General features: G+C 47.3%; 1 protein-coding gene across 1 annotated transcript in view; it reads right to left on the bottom strand.

Moving 5' to 3' along the window:
• Nucleotides 1–16,189, bottom strand: part of LOC119440550 (uncharacterized) — a 38,662-nt gene continuing 22,473 nt past the window's right edge. Inside the window, exons 3-4 of the mRNA XM_049661886.1 lie at nt 13,047–13,355; nt 1–690 (exon numbers count right to left, since the gene is read on the bottom strand). Of these exons, the coding sequence (XP_049517843.1) occupies nt 226–690; nt 13,047–13,355 (774 nt within the window). The 3' untranslated portion in view covers nt 1–225. The remainder of the gene's footprint in view (nt 691–13,046; nt 13,356–16,189) is intronic.

Genomic DNA, 16,189 nt, shown 5'->3' with positions numbered 1-16,189 from the left:
TTTTCTTTATTACTTGCGTGTAACCTCATTGATAAAAAAACCTCATTCTAACCTCATTGATAAAAAAAAATAAAGACATTACCTATCTCACTGCACATACAAACATACACACATAAAAAAGTAATCCTGCACTGCACACAGTGTCTGCGTCTTCTTTCCGAACTTCTTTTGTGACCCCCATCACACGCTAGGGACCGCCTTCTCAAAGGCAGGATGCCGGGGTCCTTAGGCAAAGAGCGCGTCTTCTCTTGAGTACGGGGCAGAGACGGCCGTCGGGATGCTTGCCGCTTTTTGGCCGAGTTGCGATACGACCGCGACATTCGTCGGCTGAATCGGCGGGAGATCTTCAGAGGTGCCGACAACGTGCGCCTGACTCATGTACTTGACGTCGAACAACACCTGCTGGATGCGCACTTTTGCCAGATCTCTCTGGTACTTTGCCATCTCACGTAGCTCGGAGGCAATCTGCTGGCAGAACAGGGCCTCACAGTCGTTGCCATCCAAGTGTGCAACGTTGATTCCGCTCGTGCTTGGCCCAGCGTGGTTTACAGTCTCCACGCTGGTGGAAGCGCTGGTGCAAGCGCCGGTGCAAGCGCCGGTGACGCTCAACGGTGACGTCGGGGTTTCGTACAACTGGCCACCACTGCCACCTGAGAAGTTGACGTGGTTGTTTTGTCGTGGTGGTGTGCACTGAAAAAGAATGCGCGAGAAACGTTATGCAGACTTAATAGACACGCCGCATGTTAAGTCGTGACCGCCATGTAGCTCATCTCAAAGATGGAATTGATTGAAAACCGGACTGATGTTTTCATATTGGTGCAATCACATAACTAAAGGCCCACCATTCAATTGTCATCATCATCATCATCATTATCAGCCTATATTTATGTCCATTGCTGGACGAAGGCATCTCCCTGCGATTTCCAATTACCCCTGTCTTGCGCTAGCTGATTCCAACTTACGCCTGCAAATTTCCTAACTTTGTCACCCCACCTTATTCCAACTTACGCCTGCAAATTTCCTAACTTCATCACCCCACCTAGTTTTATGCCGTCCTCAACTGCGCTTCCCTTCTTTTGTATCTATTCTGTAACTCTAATGATCCACCGGTTATCCATCTTACGCATTACATGTCCTGCCCAGCTCCATTTCTTTCGCTTAATGTCAACTAGAGTATCGGCTATACCCGTTTGCTCTCTGATCCAGACCGTTCTCTTCCTGTCTCTTAACGTTAGGCTGAACATTTTCCGTTCCATCGCTCTTTGTGCGGTCCTTAACATGTTCTCGAGCTTCATTGTTAACCTCCAAGTTCCTGCCCCATATGTAAGCACCAGTAGAATGCAATGGTTGTACACTTTTCTTTTCAACGACAGTGGTCCGAGGGCCGACCAGGTCTATCCCAACGACGTCAAAAGGTGTGTCGAGACACGGTAGTGGCTGTAAAAGGCCAGCAGGGGGTGAAGTGGATCGTTTCCGGCGTTGACAAAGTTCGCACGAAGCGACGTACTTGGCCACGAAGGTAGACAGGCCAGGCCAGAAGAATCGGCCTCTAATACGGCGGTACGTTTTGTGAAAACTTAAGTGGCCAGCAGATGGGTCGTCGTAAAAGGCTTCGAGGACTTGAGAACGCAGTGAACGCGGTAGAACGGGAACCCACTTGTGTCCATCGGTAGTATAAGCATAGCGGTGCAGCACAGTGTTCTCGAGTTTAAACTGCCATAGTTGGCTACATAATCTGGCATTAGGTGGAGGAGAAGCTCCGCAGAGGCGTTGAATAATCCGGCTGTAGTATGGTTCGTCGCGTTGACATGATGCGATGGGAAGATGCTGGGTGAGTAGCGGCTAGTGATGATAACACAAGCGACGATGCGGTGTCATCATCACGGTGCGAAGAATGAAGGGCGCCTCTCGAAGATGAAAGTGGCAGGGGCAGCAAGAGAGAGCGTCGGCATCTTGATGTTTTTTGCCAGACTTATACACAACGTCAAAAGTGTGCTCTTGCAAATGGAGTATCCAGCGGCCAAGGCGTCCAGACAAAATTGTCAGTGATGATAAGCAGCATAAGGCGTGGTGGTCAGTAATTACAGTGAAGTGTCGTCCATAAAGGTACGGTCGAAACTTTTGTACGGCCCAAACTACTGCGAGACATTCCTGCTCGGTTGTCGAATAGTTCTGTTCCACTGGCATGAGTGCGCGACTGGCATACGCAACAACTCTCTCTCGAGAACTGCTATCTCTCTGTAGAAGGACAGCACCGACTCCATGGCCGCTAGCCTTGGTGTCCAGAAAATAGGGGCGTTGTCATCGAAGTGACGGAGGACTGGGTCTGATGTTAATGCACGTTTGAGGGCTTGAAAAGCAAACTTACAGCCGTCTGACCAAGCGAAGGCATTGCCCGAGGTGAGCAGCTTGTGCAGTGGTCACGCAATGGCAGCAAAGTGGTTGATGAAGCGGTGGAAGTAAGACGCTAGGCCAAGGAAACTTCGTAATTGTTTTTGATTTTCTGGGCGAGAGAAGCGAAGCACCGCAGTAACCTTATCGGTATCTGGTCGAACGCCATCTTTACTGACAAGATGACCCAACACTTTGATGTTCTTGCTGGCGAAGTGGCACTTTTTTGTGTTGAGCTGAAGTCCAGCGTTGGAAAGGCATGCCAAAACTACGTCCAAACGCTGAAGGTGCTGACGAAAAGTAGAAGAAAAAATAACGATGTCGTCGAGATAACACAAACCTTGAGGCCGCGCAAGACACTGTCTGTCATTCGCTCAAATGTTGCAGGTGCGTTGCATAAACCAAAAGGCATTAAGTGAAACTCGTAAAGTCCGTCCGATGTTGCAAAGGCTGTCTTGTCCTTGTCCGCGTCGTGCATAGGTATTTGCCAATACCCTGACCGGAGGGCGAGGCTTGAGAAATATTGAGCGCCCTGAAGGGTGTCAAGGGCATCGTCAATTCGTGGCATCGGATATACGTCTTTGCATGTGATCTTAATAAGGGCTCGGTAGTCAACTCAAAATCGAACAGAGCGGTCCTTCTTTCGGACCAGCACAACTGGCGATGACCATGAGCTAGATGATGGGCGGATAATGTCTCGTTGGAGCATGTCAGCAACATTGGCCTCTATGATTTTTCGCTCTGCGGAAGACACGCGATGTGGGCGGCGGCGCACAAATCAACTGCCGTCGGTGTCAATGCGGCGTACAGCGACGGAAGTGCGCCCCAGAATCTTGGAGTGGACGTGAAACAAAACGCTGTGTTTCTGAAGAAGGGCTAAATGTTCTGTATTTCTGCGCAGAAGTCAGAGCCGGATTTATTGTGGCAGTTAGAGTAGCGGTCGCAGCATGATCCATCAGTAATACCAGAGGAAGGTGGTGATTCTGTGCAAAGCGGAACTAGCGAAAGAGGTTCGGTTTCCGCAAAGCAAGTCACGGTGGCGCCTTGGGGAAGTACAACTGGCGAAGAAGTTGGGTTAAGTGCAGTGACCAAAGCTCTACTGTCCTGAAAACGCACCAGACTAGGAGGAATGGTAAGTCCCTTAGATATACAGCGACCGCACGGTGCAAGGAACGCGTCATCATTGACGATAATATCGGAAGTCAGTGTCAGGATATTCTTATCGCCCGGGGGAATGAAACAATCGGCAGTTGTTACGAAACGAGAATTCAGTTGCCGTCATTTGAATCAATTGTTGAGGACCAGATATCAAAGCCGACGCTGATGAGAGGAAGTCCCATCCCAAGATTAGGGGGTGAGTACACGAAGGCATCACGATAAACTGAATATAGTGAAGAATGCCATCAATAAAAACTCGCGCTGTGCAAACACCAGAGCGTTGAACAAGAACTGCGTTTGCACAACGAAGGGGAGGACCACAATATGGCGTCTTCACTTTTCTCAAGCGGGTACACAAGTCCATACTTATAACAGAAAGGGTTGCGCCCGTGTCCACCAAGGCACCTTGGTCCCAAGGCACGCCTGTCCGTGCACCTTCAACATACACCAACAATATATTTGACGGGCGCTCCGGAGGAGTTTGATGCAGTCGAAAAGATGGAGCTTTCCCTCCTGAAGCTGCACAGCTTAGTTTTTCGGGCGATGAGCAGAGGTTGAAGTCGCGGGTCGCAGTGGTGAAGAGGAGCGCCGAATCGGTGAAGGAGAGCGACGACGCGGGAAACGGGAAATACTGGCAGCACCAAAATTTGGCGGAGATGGTGAACGACGTGAATAAGTCGGGTAAGAGCGACGATGTTTTGCTCTAGGAGCAGAAAAGCCATCCCGTTAAAAATCGCCATAGCCACGCCTTTCGTCTTGCTGGCGACGTCGACAAAACCTTGAAATATGACCGTGGATGCCGCAATAGAAGCAGACCGGTCGAGGAAGGCGCCAGGCGTTGTAAGACTGAGGCTGTGAGCCCGGAGTGAGAGGACTCGGCGAACCCTGCACTGCGGGCGGCTGTTGATGTGGTTGCTGCGCGGGTGGTACAATAGCGGCAATCTGAGCGTAAGTTGGTGTTGGCATGGGATGCGGGCTCGGGACTTGCGCGCACGTTATAGAAGCCAGTTCTTCCTTCACGATATTGCGTAGACTACCACCAGGAGGTGTCGTACCGACCTCTATAGGACATGGCGAAGCGTGGGCATGAAGCTCCTCACGAATCATAGAGCGGTTCAGTTCACGTAGCTCGCAGTCGTTGGTGGTCCGGAGAACAGCATGTCAGGTTGCAAACCTATGGTCTGAAGTTCATCGAGGCGCTGACACATACTTCGGCAACGGTGGTGGGGTTCTGAACCACGAGAGCATTGAAAGCCACCGGCGCAATTCCTTTGAGTAGGTGGCGCACACGGTCATTCTCCACCATTGCGTTATTGACGCAGTGGCAGAGGACGAGGATGCCTTCTATGTACGAAGTGTAGGAGTCGTCGGCGTGCTGAACACGCTCAGCAAACTACTTCTTTGCGATATCTGAGCGGACAGAAGGGTTCGCAAAAATCTGCTGTAGTTGACGTGTCAACGAGGTCCATGTGGGGAAATCTATCTCATGGTTAAAGAACCAAGTCTTTGCGATACCCGTGAGATAGGATGCAACGTGGGTAAGTTTGGAAGAATCATCCCAATGATTTACGGCACTCACGCGGTCGTACTTTTCCAGCCATTCCTCAACGTCGTCTCCGCGAAGTCCAGCAAACACCGGGGAGTCTTTTTGCGGGGTGGTGACCGTCCAAGCAGGGATAGTATCCGGGGTTGCCACGGGAGCTGCCACGGTGGGCTGCTGATCGTGCGACATCGCCAACTGCTGTTGGTATAGGCGCCAGCCCGAACGGAGCTCCAGGGAGGTGTTCTAGGTGAAGTGAGGCAATGACCGGCAGTGTGAGAGGACTGAAGGACCGGACAGCACTCTCCAGCACTTGTGAGACAACGGTTAGGTCGCAAGTCTCTTCTTTATTGTCCCCAGCCAAAGCCCCATAACGATGGTCTCCAGTCGTGATAATGAGTATGTACATATGAGAAGATGAAGCGTAAATATAATGCTCACACTACCTTGGTTCTCCACAAGAAAAGTAGGAAGTTGCCTGTCAAGAAAGGGGTGATCGAGGCAAAGAGACACAATCTCTCTAATGCTATTCACTGCATGCTTAGAAGTATTCACTCTTAGTCTGGGAAGGTTTGGGAGTGAGGATCAACGGCGAATACCTCAGCAACCTTTGGTTTGCAGATGACATTCTCCACTCAATAACAACGGGGACGAATTAAAACAAATGATCGAGGACCTATAACCGAGAAAGTGTAAAAGTGGAGTTGAAGATTAGTATGCCGAAGACAAAGATAATGTTAAACAGCCTGGCAAGGGAACAAGAATTCAGGACCACCAGTTAGCGTCTAGTGTCTGTAAATGAGTACGTTTCACTAGGTCAATTACTAACAGGGGACCCTGATCATCAGAAGAAAATTTACAGAAGAATGAAATTAGGCTGGAGTGCATACTGCAGGCATTGCGATGAATGATATGTTCCAGCAGCTTACAGCAAACGGAGGTCAGCGAGATAGGTCTATAATTGTTAGGACACGTGCTTACGCCTGACTTAAATATCGGAAGGACGTGCGCTATCTTCCAGTTGTCGGGAAGACAAGCAGATTCCAAGGACTGCTGGAATAAGAGTGCTAATAAAGTGGCTGACGTGCGACACGTTAGTTTAAGTATCTTATTTATGACACCGTCAGGGCCCAGGCTACTATTCTATGGCAGTCTCTCGATAGCGCGTGCAACACCATGTTCGCTTATTAAAATTGATTGGCATTGGTGAAGTATTATTGGGAAAGCGTCATCGAGCAACTCACGTATCTTCTTTTGTAAATACTTGTGCAAAATGTTTCTTTAAATAGTTCGCTTGTGGTTTCAATGGACAGCACGTCACTGTTTTCATCCTTTACGTAGGTGTCTTGAATTCAGACTTGTGATTTATGTATTGCCAAACTTTTGCTGGTTTGGTTTTCAATAAACTGGGCAAAGTTTGGTTCAAAAACTGGTCTATCGCTGCTATAATTAAAGCCTCAGCCTTAATTGAAGGCTCTTTATAGTTTTCCCAGTCCCGATCTGAGTTTGTTTGCTTGTCCCTGCAGTATACTTTTTTCTTTCTATTTAGACACCTCTTTACCTCTTTCGTGAACCAAGGAGCATCGTCGATTGTTTTAATTCATAACTTTGGTATGCACGCACACTCAATTATTTTTTACTTTGTCATGAAACAGTAACCAGTTATAATTAATTATTTGTGCGGGTGAGGTGGGAATCATCAAACGTCAGGCGAAATTCGTGCAACATACTATTCATTTTACCGCAGTCGGCCCTAGAGTAGTTCAATATTGCTTTTGTAGTAGTCGATTTATCAGGAAACAAGAGCTGGAAGAACGCTATGCCCTTCTTTATGGTCGCTTAGTTCCTCTAGCACGTGAGTTTCAGAATTATCAGGTCGATTTGTCAGCAACAAATCTAATATATTACTGCCACGTGTGGGGTTTTTCACAAGCTGATTGAGCTGATGCATGCTCAATATATGTAGCAATTTGAAACACTCATGGCGATTTTCTGAGGAAGCGATGGACCGTGTAGCTCAATTAATACCTGGGTAGTTAAAATCACCACCTAAAATTATGATGCATATCGGATATGTTTTAAGTATTTCGTCAAGTGACTGCTGCACTTGATCAATAAAATCGGAAGAGCTACTGGGTGGGGGGTACAATGCACACAAGACGTATGTGATGCCCTTAAGTCGCATATTCACCCAGATCAGCTCTGCTGGGGTGTCAAGTGAAACCAACGATGGCTGATAATCACATCTAATCCCTGAGCGACTATCTGCTTTACACTTTGTGAAACCGCATCATGTGTAGGTCTTGCCATGAAGATGTAGTTGGCAACCATTACATCACGTTCTCCTCTCTCATTAGTATCTTTACGAAATATCGCTCAGGTGTTAGGAAGAGATAGCTCGTTGTTTTCAACATCTGCAGGAAGCCACGTTTCAGTTCCAATGATTATATCCGCAGAATACGTGTTTATCATTGCGTTAACCATATCAGTTTTTAGGAGTATGCTGCGGAAGTTGGCTGGAATAATAGATAGCTGTCTACCATTTTTATTTCTACTGTGCGCTGAATTTTCTGTCGTTGATCATGACGCCTTCCCTGAGCGACTATCTTCTTTAGACTTTGTGAAACCGCATCATGTGTAGGTCTTGCCATGAAGATGTAGTTGTATCGGCGTGTAAAACGTTCGTTGTTCGCGCGGTTGATTTTCAGTAAAGTCTCATAGTGTTTTACGTTCCAGTTAAATTTTTGGTGAAAAATGTTCCTGTAGCCACACTTTAGGTAGTACGTCCCGAAGTTTGGATGCATTCCTTAAAACGTGATCCTTCAGTTTGTAAAGTATAGGGCGCATGAAGTTGGTCCGGTGAGGGCCAATGTGATGTGATGGGATTAACTTCCAACTTCAAATTAGTATTTATAAAGTCTCAAACTTTTCTCTCAGTTGACACATAGTCCTCTCCGCCCGAATCAGGCGTGTCCTTTACAAGCAGGTTATTTCGTCTTGATCTGTTGTTCGGGTCTTCATCCGACGCCACTGAGTTCCTTGTTCGTCTTTTACACTGCTGATTTAACCTCATTCACTGAACCCCTAATTGAAGACACATCGTATTTTAGTTAAGAAGCACCGTTCATGTTTTGCTCAATTAGGCCAACCTGGGACCCTATTTTCCGTCCTGTTTGATTTTCTTCAAAATGACGAATGTACTGCTCCATTTTTGTTCATTCACAGCCATGAACTCTTTCAAAAGGATTATAACATCTTCAGTCTTAGGCCCAGGGTTCGCCTCAATATCACCAGCGCGAAGAAGTAACAAGGTGAAGCACGTGGCTGAGAGCAGAAAGCATGGTCTCGGCGGTAGATAACTAAAGAGTGCGGCCGCCACATTACACGAACGGACTGATTCGAATGCCCTTGCCGGACCGCAAAGAAAAAAAGGTCCCAATTCGGGCTCGATATGTGCTGACATCGACACTCATAGTGCACTTTGTCGTTCCATAAATTATAAAACAGCTTAGTTGGCATCAGCAGCCACGGAAATTGTTATCAAAACGGAGAAAGCTTTCAAACCTACCTAGAACAAGGCAGAACTCATTTTAGCACGTGAAATGCGTGGCTGCAAATCCCCGAGATTCAGCAGTTCTTCACCGCTTTTATATTGTCAAATGACTCTGCCAGCAATGATGACGTCACGAAGCGAAGCAGGCAGGAGCACTACCAGATACAAGGCAACAGAATCAAGGGTGACACCATGCACGGTGCAACGGAGTCACGGAATCACGCCACCGCTGGTATCCGCGGCCTTGTAAAAGTCACGACGGAAGCAGTCCCAGGGTGTCTCCTCGAGTCCGGCGGCCAGGGGCGCTATAACGTAAAATGATTCCAAACTGTTTTGATTCCAAACCCCTAACGTCAAATTTACGTAACCACCGACGCAAGTATCGGGCGGTGACCCGCAGCGTTGTCTGAACAACCCAATCAAACACTCTCCTCGTTTCTAGGAGGTCACCTTTGTTCGCTTTAAAAACTAATAACATTGCCTACACTCAGCGGTTTTTCTTATCTAATTGGCTGAACAGAGGCGAGGAGCACGCTCTAGTGGAGAGGGTTCCGATGGGGCCGAGCCAGCACAGTGAAAATAGATAACCGCATGAAGAGGGTGGTGCCGGCTTCTCCGATTGGTCTGCTTCGCCTTACTTAGCTTGCGGTGGCTGGTCGAAAATCGCGGCGGTGTGCAACGGAAGGATAAGAATGCCGCTAAAACGGATGCTCAGCAAGGAAGGGTTGGCAGAGCGATGTCGTACGCATGCCGAAAGGGCTCGATAACGTTTTACTGCCACGCAAAAAAAAGTTTATCATGCACAAATAAATACATGCTCACCGGTAGGTGCGAGTAGTGAGGGCCCGAGCAATCGGTGGGCTGCCATCTTTTATTCCTTTCAGAACGGGGCAGTCTGTGGCTATTCAGAAAATTTTTCAGTTTTGTTCAGCATATTAATGCATTTTTTCGCATACTTTGACGTGGTGAGTTTTCATGGTTTTGTGAGGTCGCGTGACAGACAGGCGAAGTGGGCGTAGCCCGAAAACACTGGACCAATAGCAGAGGGCTAATGGCGAAAAGGCGTTGAATCAGGAATGATTATTTTTCTTTTGTGCGGTTTAATCATACATAATGAGTGTGTACACGTTATATCAGATGGGAGCTATCGCGGTTTTCGTGACGTCGCGTGACAGACAGGCGAAGTTGAGAGTGGCCCGAAAATGTTTTGACCAATCATGGAAGCTGATTGCAGAAATTGGAATCAAAACAGTTTGGAATCGTTTTACGTTAGAGCGCACCCAGGCAAGTCAAGAATCCACGCTTTTTGCAGATGTTGAGCAGATCTAAAACAAGGTAGAACTCATTTTAGAACGTTCCAGACGTGGCTGCAAATCCCACAGATTCAGCGGTGCCTCACCGCTTTCATACGGTCAGATGACTGCGCCAGCAATGGTGACGTCACGAAGCGAAGCAGGCAGGAGCGCCACCAGATTCAAGGCAACAGAAGAAAGGGCGACACCATGAAGCAACGGAGTGACATAATCACGCCATCGCTGGTATCCGCGGCCTTGAAACAGCAACGACGGAATCAGTCCCAGGGTGTCTCCTGGTGTCCGGCGGCCAGACGAGTCAAGAATGCACGCTTTTTGCAGATGTTGAGCACATCTAGAACAAGGCAGAACTCATTTTAGCACGTACCACACGTGGCTGCAAATACCTGCAAAATATATAGGTATCCTGCTTCAGGAGAGCCGTGGTTGGTGCGCAGAGGTACCAGTAACTAAGCGATCGCATGGGGCAACTAACTTCTGTTAAGTTAATGCCAGTGAAAATGTCTCGCTTTTACAAAGGAAATATGCGATATTTTTTCTCGATATATGTCAAGAAATTTATCATTTGGCCAGTCTCACCATGTTTGCATCCCTTTGAGACATCCCGCGGTGCTGGATAGTATCACTCTCCTTCAACGAAGACGACACGTTCGCGTGTCTTGTGATTCACAGCTTCTTTGTCTCGTTGGTGTCACGATGCACCCCATCTAACTGAAAGTGCTTGTTTCTTGCTTACAAGCTGCTCAACTGACCCGATATGCGCTTGCGAATGGCTTTACATCCAGGCATCAAATATAGTAGATGAGCTGCACGTTTTCTTTTTTTTTTTGTGTGTCAACCAAACGGATATTTCGCAAACCCTAATTATTCCGCACATTGTTTAGGAATGACAAAAAGTTTGTATTCCATTCGAGATTCAACGGTTGTTTTTTTTTTTTTTTGTTCTCAAATAGTTCCATTTCAATTTTATTCGGGAAATTCACTATTCGATCGAACGACGGGTAAACAATGTCATTTTTAACCATCGTGGTGTACGGTCTGTACACTGAACAACGATAAGATTATTGTGCTTTGTTTCAGTCGTTGAACATTTATGGGCCAATGCACGCTAACGGTACCAACCTTGGCACTCAGTCATCTGCAATTCCTTTCCAAAAATTTCAGGTGCCTCTGTACGTATAACGAAAAGTCATTTCATGAAAATTTACATCCCGCAAAAAATGTGCACCGGCTCAAGCACCACCGGCAACATTCTAGCAAGGCACGACAATATGCACCATAAAAGGCGTTGCCAAAAACTGTGTTCTGTTTGTAAAAAACGAAGATTTAGTTTTCTCAACAGACTGAATATAGGCCTTACACCTAAAATTAATTCACCGATTATTAGCCATTTCTCTCATTGTTTATACGCTGTTAATATTGAAAACGTAGCCCAGGTCTGCTATTTCTTTTTCGGGAATATTGCCTATACAAAACACAAATTATAAACCAGCTAAGAGCCCAGAAGCTGTGCTAAACGCGAAAAAATGTTTTCAGGCTGATATAATGTTGTGCTGATGGTGTTATATTGCTAGATTGTGTAGATTCAGGAAACTTGTTAACTTAACGATATCAAAATGTCTGTTAATTATTGCAGCTTGCACGACCTTAAGGTACTGGTGCAGGTAGTCATATAGCAACACACATAGGTGTCGATGCGCTTCCCGGTGCAGGCAGGTCGGCAACAATCCGTGACATGGGGTTGACATGATTCCGTGACATGATTCTGCTCCGCTGACGCTGCTCGTAACGTTGAATAAAGAAACTTAGAAGCAGTACAGGCTCCCTGTATACACGCCTCTATCGGCCGTTCACGTTCGTACATTTTACGCTTGCCGCAGAAAGGCTTTGCGTCGAAGGCGAAACGGATGCAAATTTTGAGAGCCGATGAAAGACAACTTCAAATCTTCCTAATTTTGGAAACAATGCAAAGCGTCAAAACAAGTGCCATTTCGCGTATTTTTACTAGGACCGCCTCAGTGTTCAGTTGTTGGCTAGACAAAGACCAAAAATTAGATTTTTTTGCGTATTTATTGGTGCCTGTGCGACCCTGCTGTGCAATATGTCGGCATGAAAACATTTTTCGTGTAAAGTACAGCTCCTAGACAGGTAGCTGATGTAAAATTTGTGTTCTTGAGTGGCGCAGTTTCTGTGAACGAAAAATAATCCCGAGTATAAAGAACTTTTTTTCTATTTTTAACAGCTTATAAAGAATGGAGAAATAGCTAATAATTGTTGAATTTAATTTTCGGTGTAAAGCCTATCTTCTCCCTCCTGAGAAACATAAGCCTTGATTCTTTACTAATGGAACGCAGTTCTTGGCAATTCCTTTCATGGTGCATACTTTCGTGCCTGACGTGAAATTTGTAGGCGGTACTTGAGCTGGTGAAATATATATTTTTTAAATATATTTGATGAAATGACTTCTCGTGTTATACGGAAGCGCCTGAATTTTTTTAGAAAGAAATCGCAGGTGTTCAAGTGCCAAGGTTGGTACAGTTGGAGTGCATTGGCGCTTATATTCCTTTTTTTCTTGATTTATTTGCGCCGCTCTCATTCAATGCTTCTACAAGAGCCTATAACGTGTACTCTAAATGAATAATGTTACTCGGGAAATAATTACGTAACAGTGGTCGTTAGTTCGTTTGTTGATAAAGATTGTTTCGATAACTTGGTGTCACTGCTGTGCCGTAGGTCTGCCTAAACGACGGGTAAACAATATCGGGCTACAAGACATCGCTCAGCGACTGTACTAAAGTTGTTTTACTCTAAACTATAGACGGAAACTGAGAATTGCAAAACTAGCCAGGTAATATAATAACTTCTATTAGCCCGATGACAGTGTTCGTCAGCAGACACAGCGTGCGCACCAACTTTATAAATAACACTGTCCAAAGTGTGACGGCGAATTGAAGTGGTCCAACAGCGGTCGAAGAAGGAATGTCACTGGAGTCCCATTATCAATAAGGGAACTTGTCGATACGTTCCTTGCTATTTGTTAACATTTCTTGTTCGATCGCTATCATTCACTGTTGAACATTGGCGTACTTACCTCGGGGACTGTCAACAGATGCAGTCTGTTGGTCGGCAGAGGGCACTGTGACGCCGCTCGGAAGCCGTTCATAAACGAAGGAACAGGCTCCTTCGTCAGCGAAGGCCCCGTAATTTCGGACCCGAGGGCGAAGTGCTTGAGCGGCGATCCATTGCTGGTTGGATGGTGAAGACGCATGGACCGCTTCCTAGGGCTACCCAAGCACTCCTCATCTGACGCAGAGTCAGGCGTCGAAGGCAGGATCATGTAGTTCTCGCCGCTGTAGCTGGGTGACGCCGGGTACACGTCTGGAGCCTCGCGTTTCACCTCCTGCGTGTACGCATGGAGCCGCGGGTTTCACATTATGACAATGTCTGCGTCAGTGGCGCATCCAGGAGAGGGGAGGTGGACCAGGCGCGAACCGATCCGGCTGGTCAGCAGTCCGATTCACGGATGCATTCATTTAGCGTTAATAAACAACGGGGGTATTCTGTAAATGTCCACCTAGTGAACATGCACATTTTATCTACTGACTGGCATGTTTGGGATACCAGCGACAAGGTACCATCGACAAGGAAACAAGCGTCCACAGGCAGTTTCGTTCTCTCTGGTTCAGCTCCAGCCAACCGAGGCGCCGAAATGGACAGTCCACTAGGTGGATTTTTTACAGAATATACCCCTGCACCCTCCCCCCCCCCCCCCCCCCCACCTCCACCCGCAAACCGCGTCACAGAATAATAAGGATAGAGACGCGAGTGCACAGCAAGATTCACAAACTCACGAATGTAGAAGAACCCCATGGAGCATTTATTGCAGGCACGCGCCTACGTCATCTTCCTCGGTGCAGGTAGAGTGTACTAGGTTGGGGGAGTAGGTCGAACACAGGCTTCCCGCTGAGGCTTTTATTATTGAAAAGTTGGTGGACCCTACCGCAGCTGCATGGAGCTTTGACAGGTGTATACTCGGTGGCGGCAACACTGATATTATTCCCCACCAATCTTTTGTAAATGAAATGGAAAAAGAGCGGCGGAAAGAATGCAAACGACGCAACAACGACGGTGCGTCGAGCAGACGACAGCTACTCAGCCCGTGAGCTTGCCTCAGCCAATGAGCGCTGCCGAAACAGCTGGGGCCAATGTTTATTGGCCAAAGATTCAGAATAAGCCGACGGCAGCGCCGCCACAATTTCAACGTTTTTTGCTTCACCCTCGGCGCTTGCCAAGGTGTCCACTGGACCCACTCCCCCATTCTAGTACACTCAAGGAGGATTAAATCCTCCTTGAGTACACTCTAGCGCAGGGGCGTCGCCACATGGGCGAAAGATGGCGAGTCCCGTTCGCCTGCCGCGAAGGAATCCGACTTCTTGTCGAAACAAGCGTCCGCAGTTACTCTAAATATACGAAATTCGCGGCCAGGGGCGCTATAACGTAAAACGATTCCAAACTGATTTGATTCCAAACTCCTGACATCAAATTTACGTAACCACCGATGCAAGCATCGGGCGGTGACCCGCAGCGTTGTTTGAACAACCCTATCAAGCATTCTCCTCGTTTATAGGAGGTCACCTTTGTTCGCTTTCAAAACCAATAACATTGTCTACACTCAGCGGTTTTTCTGGTCTACTTGATTCACAAGAGGCGAGGAGCACGCTCTATTGGAGAGGGTCTCGATGGGGCCAAGCCAGCACAGTGAAAATAGATAACTGCACGAAGAGGGTGGTGCCGGCTTCTCTGATTGGTCCGCCTCGCATTATTTAGCTTGCAGTGGCTGGTCGAAAATCGCGGCGGCGTTGAACGAAAGGATAAGAATGCCGCTAAAACGGATCCTCAGCAAGGAATAGTTGGTAGAGCGATGTCGTATGCATGCCGAACGGTCTCGATAACGTTTTACTGCCACACAAGAATGTTTATCATGCACAAATAAATACATGCTCACCGGTAGGTGCGAGTAGCGAGGGCCTGAGCGATCGGCGGGCAGCCATCTTCTATTCCTTTCGGAACAGGGCAGTCTTGGCTATTCAGAAAATTTTTCAGTTTTGTTCGGCATATTAACGCATTTTTTTCGCGTACACGTCACTTTGACGTGGTGAGTTCTCGCGGTTTTGTGAGGTCGCGTGACACACAGGCGAAGTGGGCGTAACCAGAAAACATTGGACCAATAGCAGAGGGCTAATGGCTGAAAAGGCGTCGAATCAGGAATTATTATCTTTCTTTTGTGCAGTTTAATCATGCATAATCAGTGTGTACACGTTATATCAGATGGGAAGCTATCGCGGTTTTCGTGACGTCGCGTGACAGACAGGCGAAGTTGGGAGTGACCCGAAAATGTTTTGACCAATCGTGGAGGCTGATTGCAGGAATTGGAATCAAAACAGTTTGCTAACATTTTACGTTATAGCTGCCCCAGGTCAAATATAAAATAGGGGTTTTCGATTTCTCGAGATTCATATCCGTTACTCAGAGGGAGCCATCGCTGAAGCGCGCCATGTGGACACCACATGCCTAAACCGTATAGCACCGTTTCGACGCGTTCGTGCGTATGTGCGCGTAATGACTCTTTCAGACGTTTTATGTTGCGGACTTCTAAGTGTGAAGGACATCTTATGTTGGCCGTATGCTGCCTGAAGCCACGTCAATCGAAGAAATTGGCCATATTGATGGCAACGGTACAGTACCACCGTGCTGGTCACCAAACTGTTTTGTGCGCTCTAGCAAATCAGGGCTGCCTTGCCGGGCAGCACTGATTTTTCTCGGCGTGGATTTATCGCGATACGGAACTATAATCTCATACAGCAGTGGCTGATAGCCTATGATTAGAAAGCCCCTTACCCAAACCTTCATTCCTCTCACCTACCCCTTCCTCCGAGTGGCTGACCGCCACCAACCACCCTTCACGACCAACGATTCCTAGCGGACTTCGTTGGCCTAGCGCTGAAGCACGACGCAAGCGACGCCCTGAACTGATGGCGTCGATGCAATAAAGTGATTTCTCTCTCTCTCTCTCTCTTCTCTCTCTCTCTCTCTCTCTCATTGGATTCACATTGGTTTTGTTTGCTTTTGGCCACCAACCCGTCTCTGAGCAAAAAATAGTTCCAGGCCCATGACTAAAAGAGTCGAATAGAAAAACCTATTGCTCACAGAGTTCAAAACAAGCATAGCCCCGTG

Source organism: Dermacentor silvarum, chromosome 2 (genome assembly GCF_013339745.2).
Source record: "Dermacentor silvarum isolate Dsil-2018 chromosome 2, BIME_Dsil_1.4, whole genome shotgun sequence".
NCBI lineage: Eukaryota > Metazoa > Arthropoda > Arachnida > Ixodida > Ixodidae > Dermacentor > Dermacentor silvarum.
This window is presented reverse-complemented; position numbering and strand designations above follow the sequence as displayed.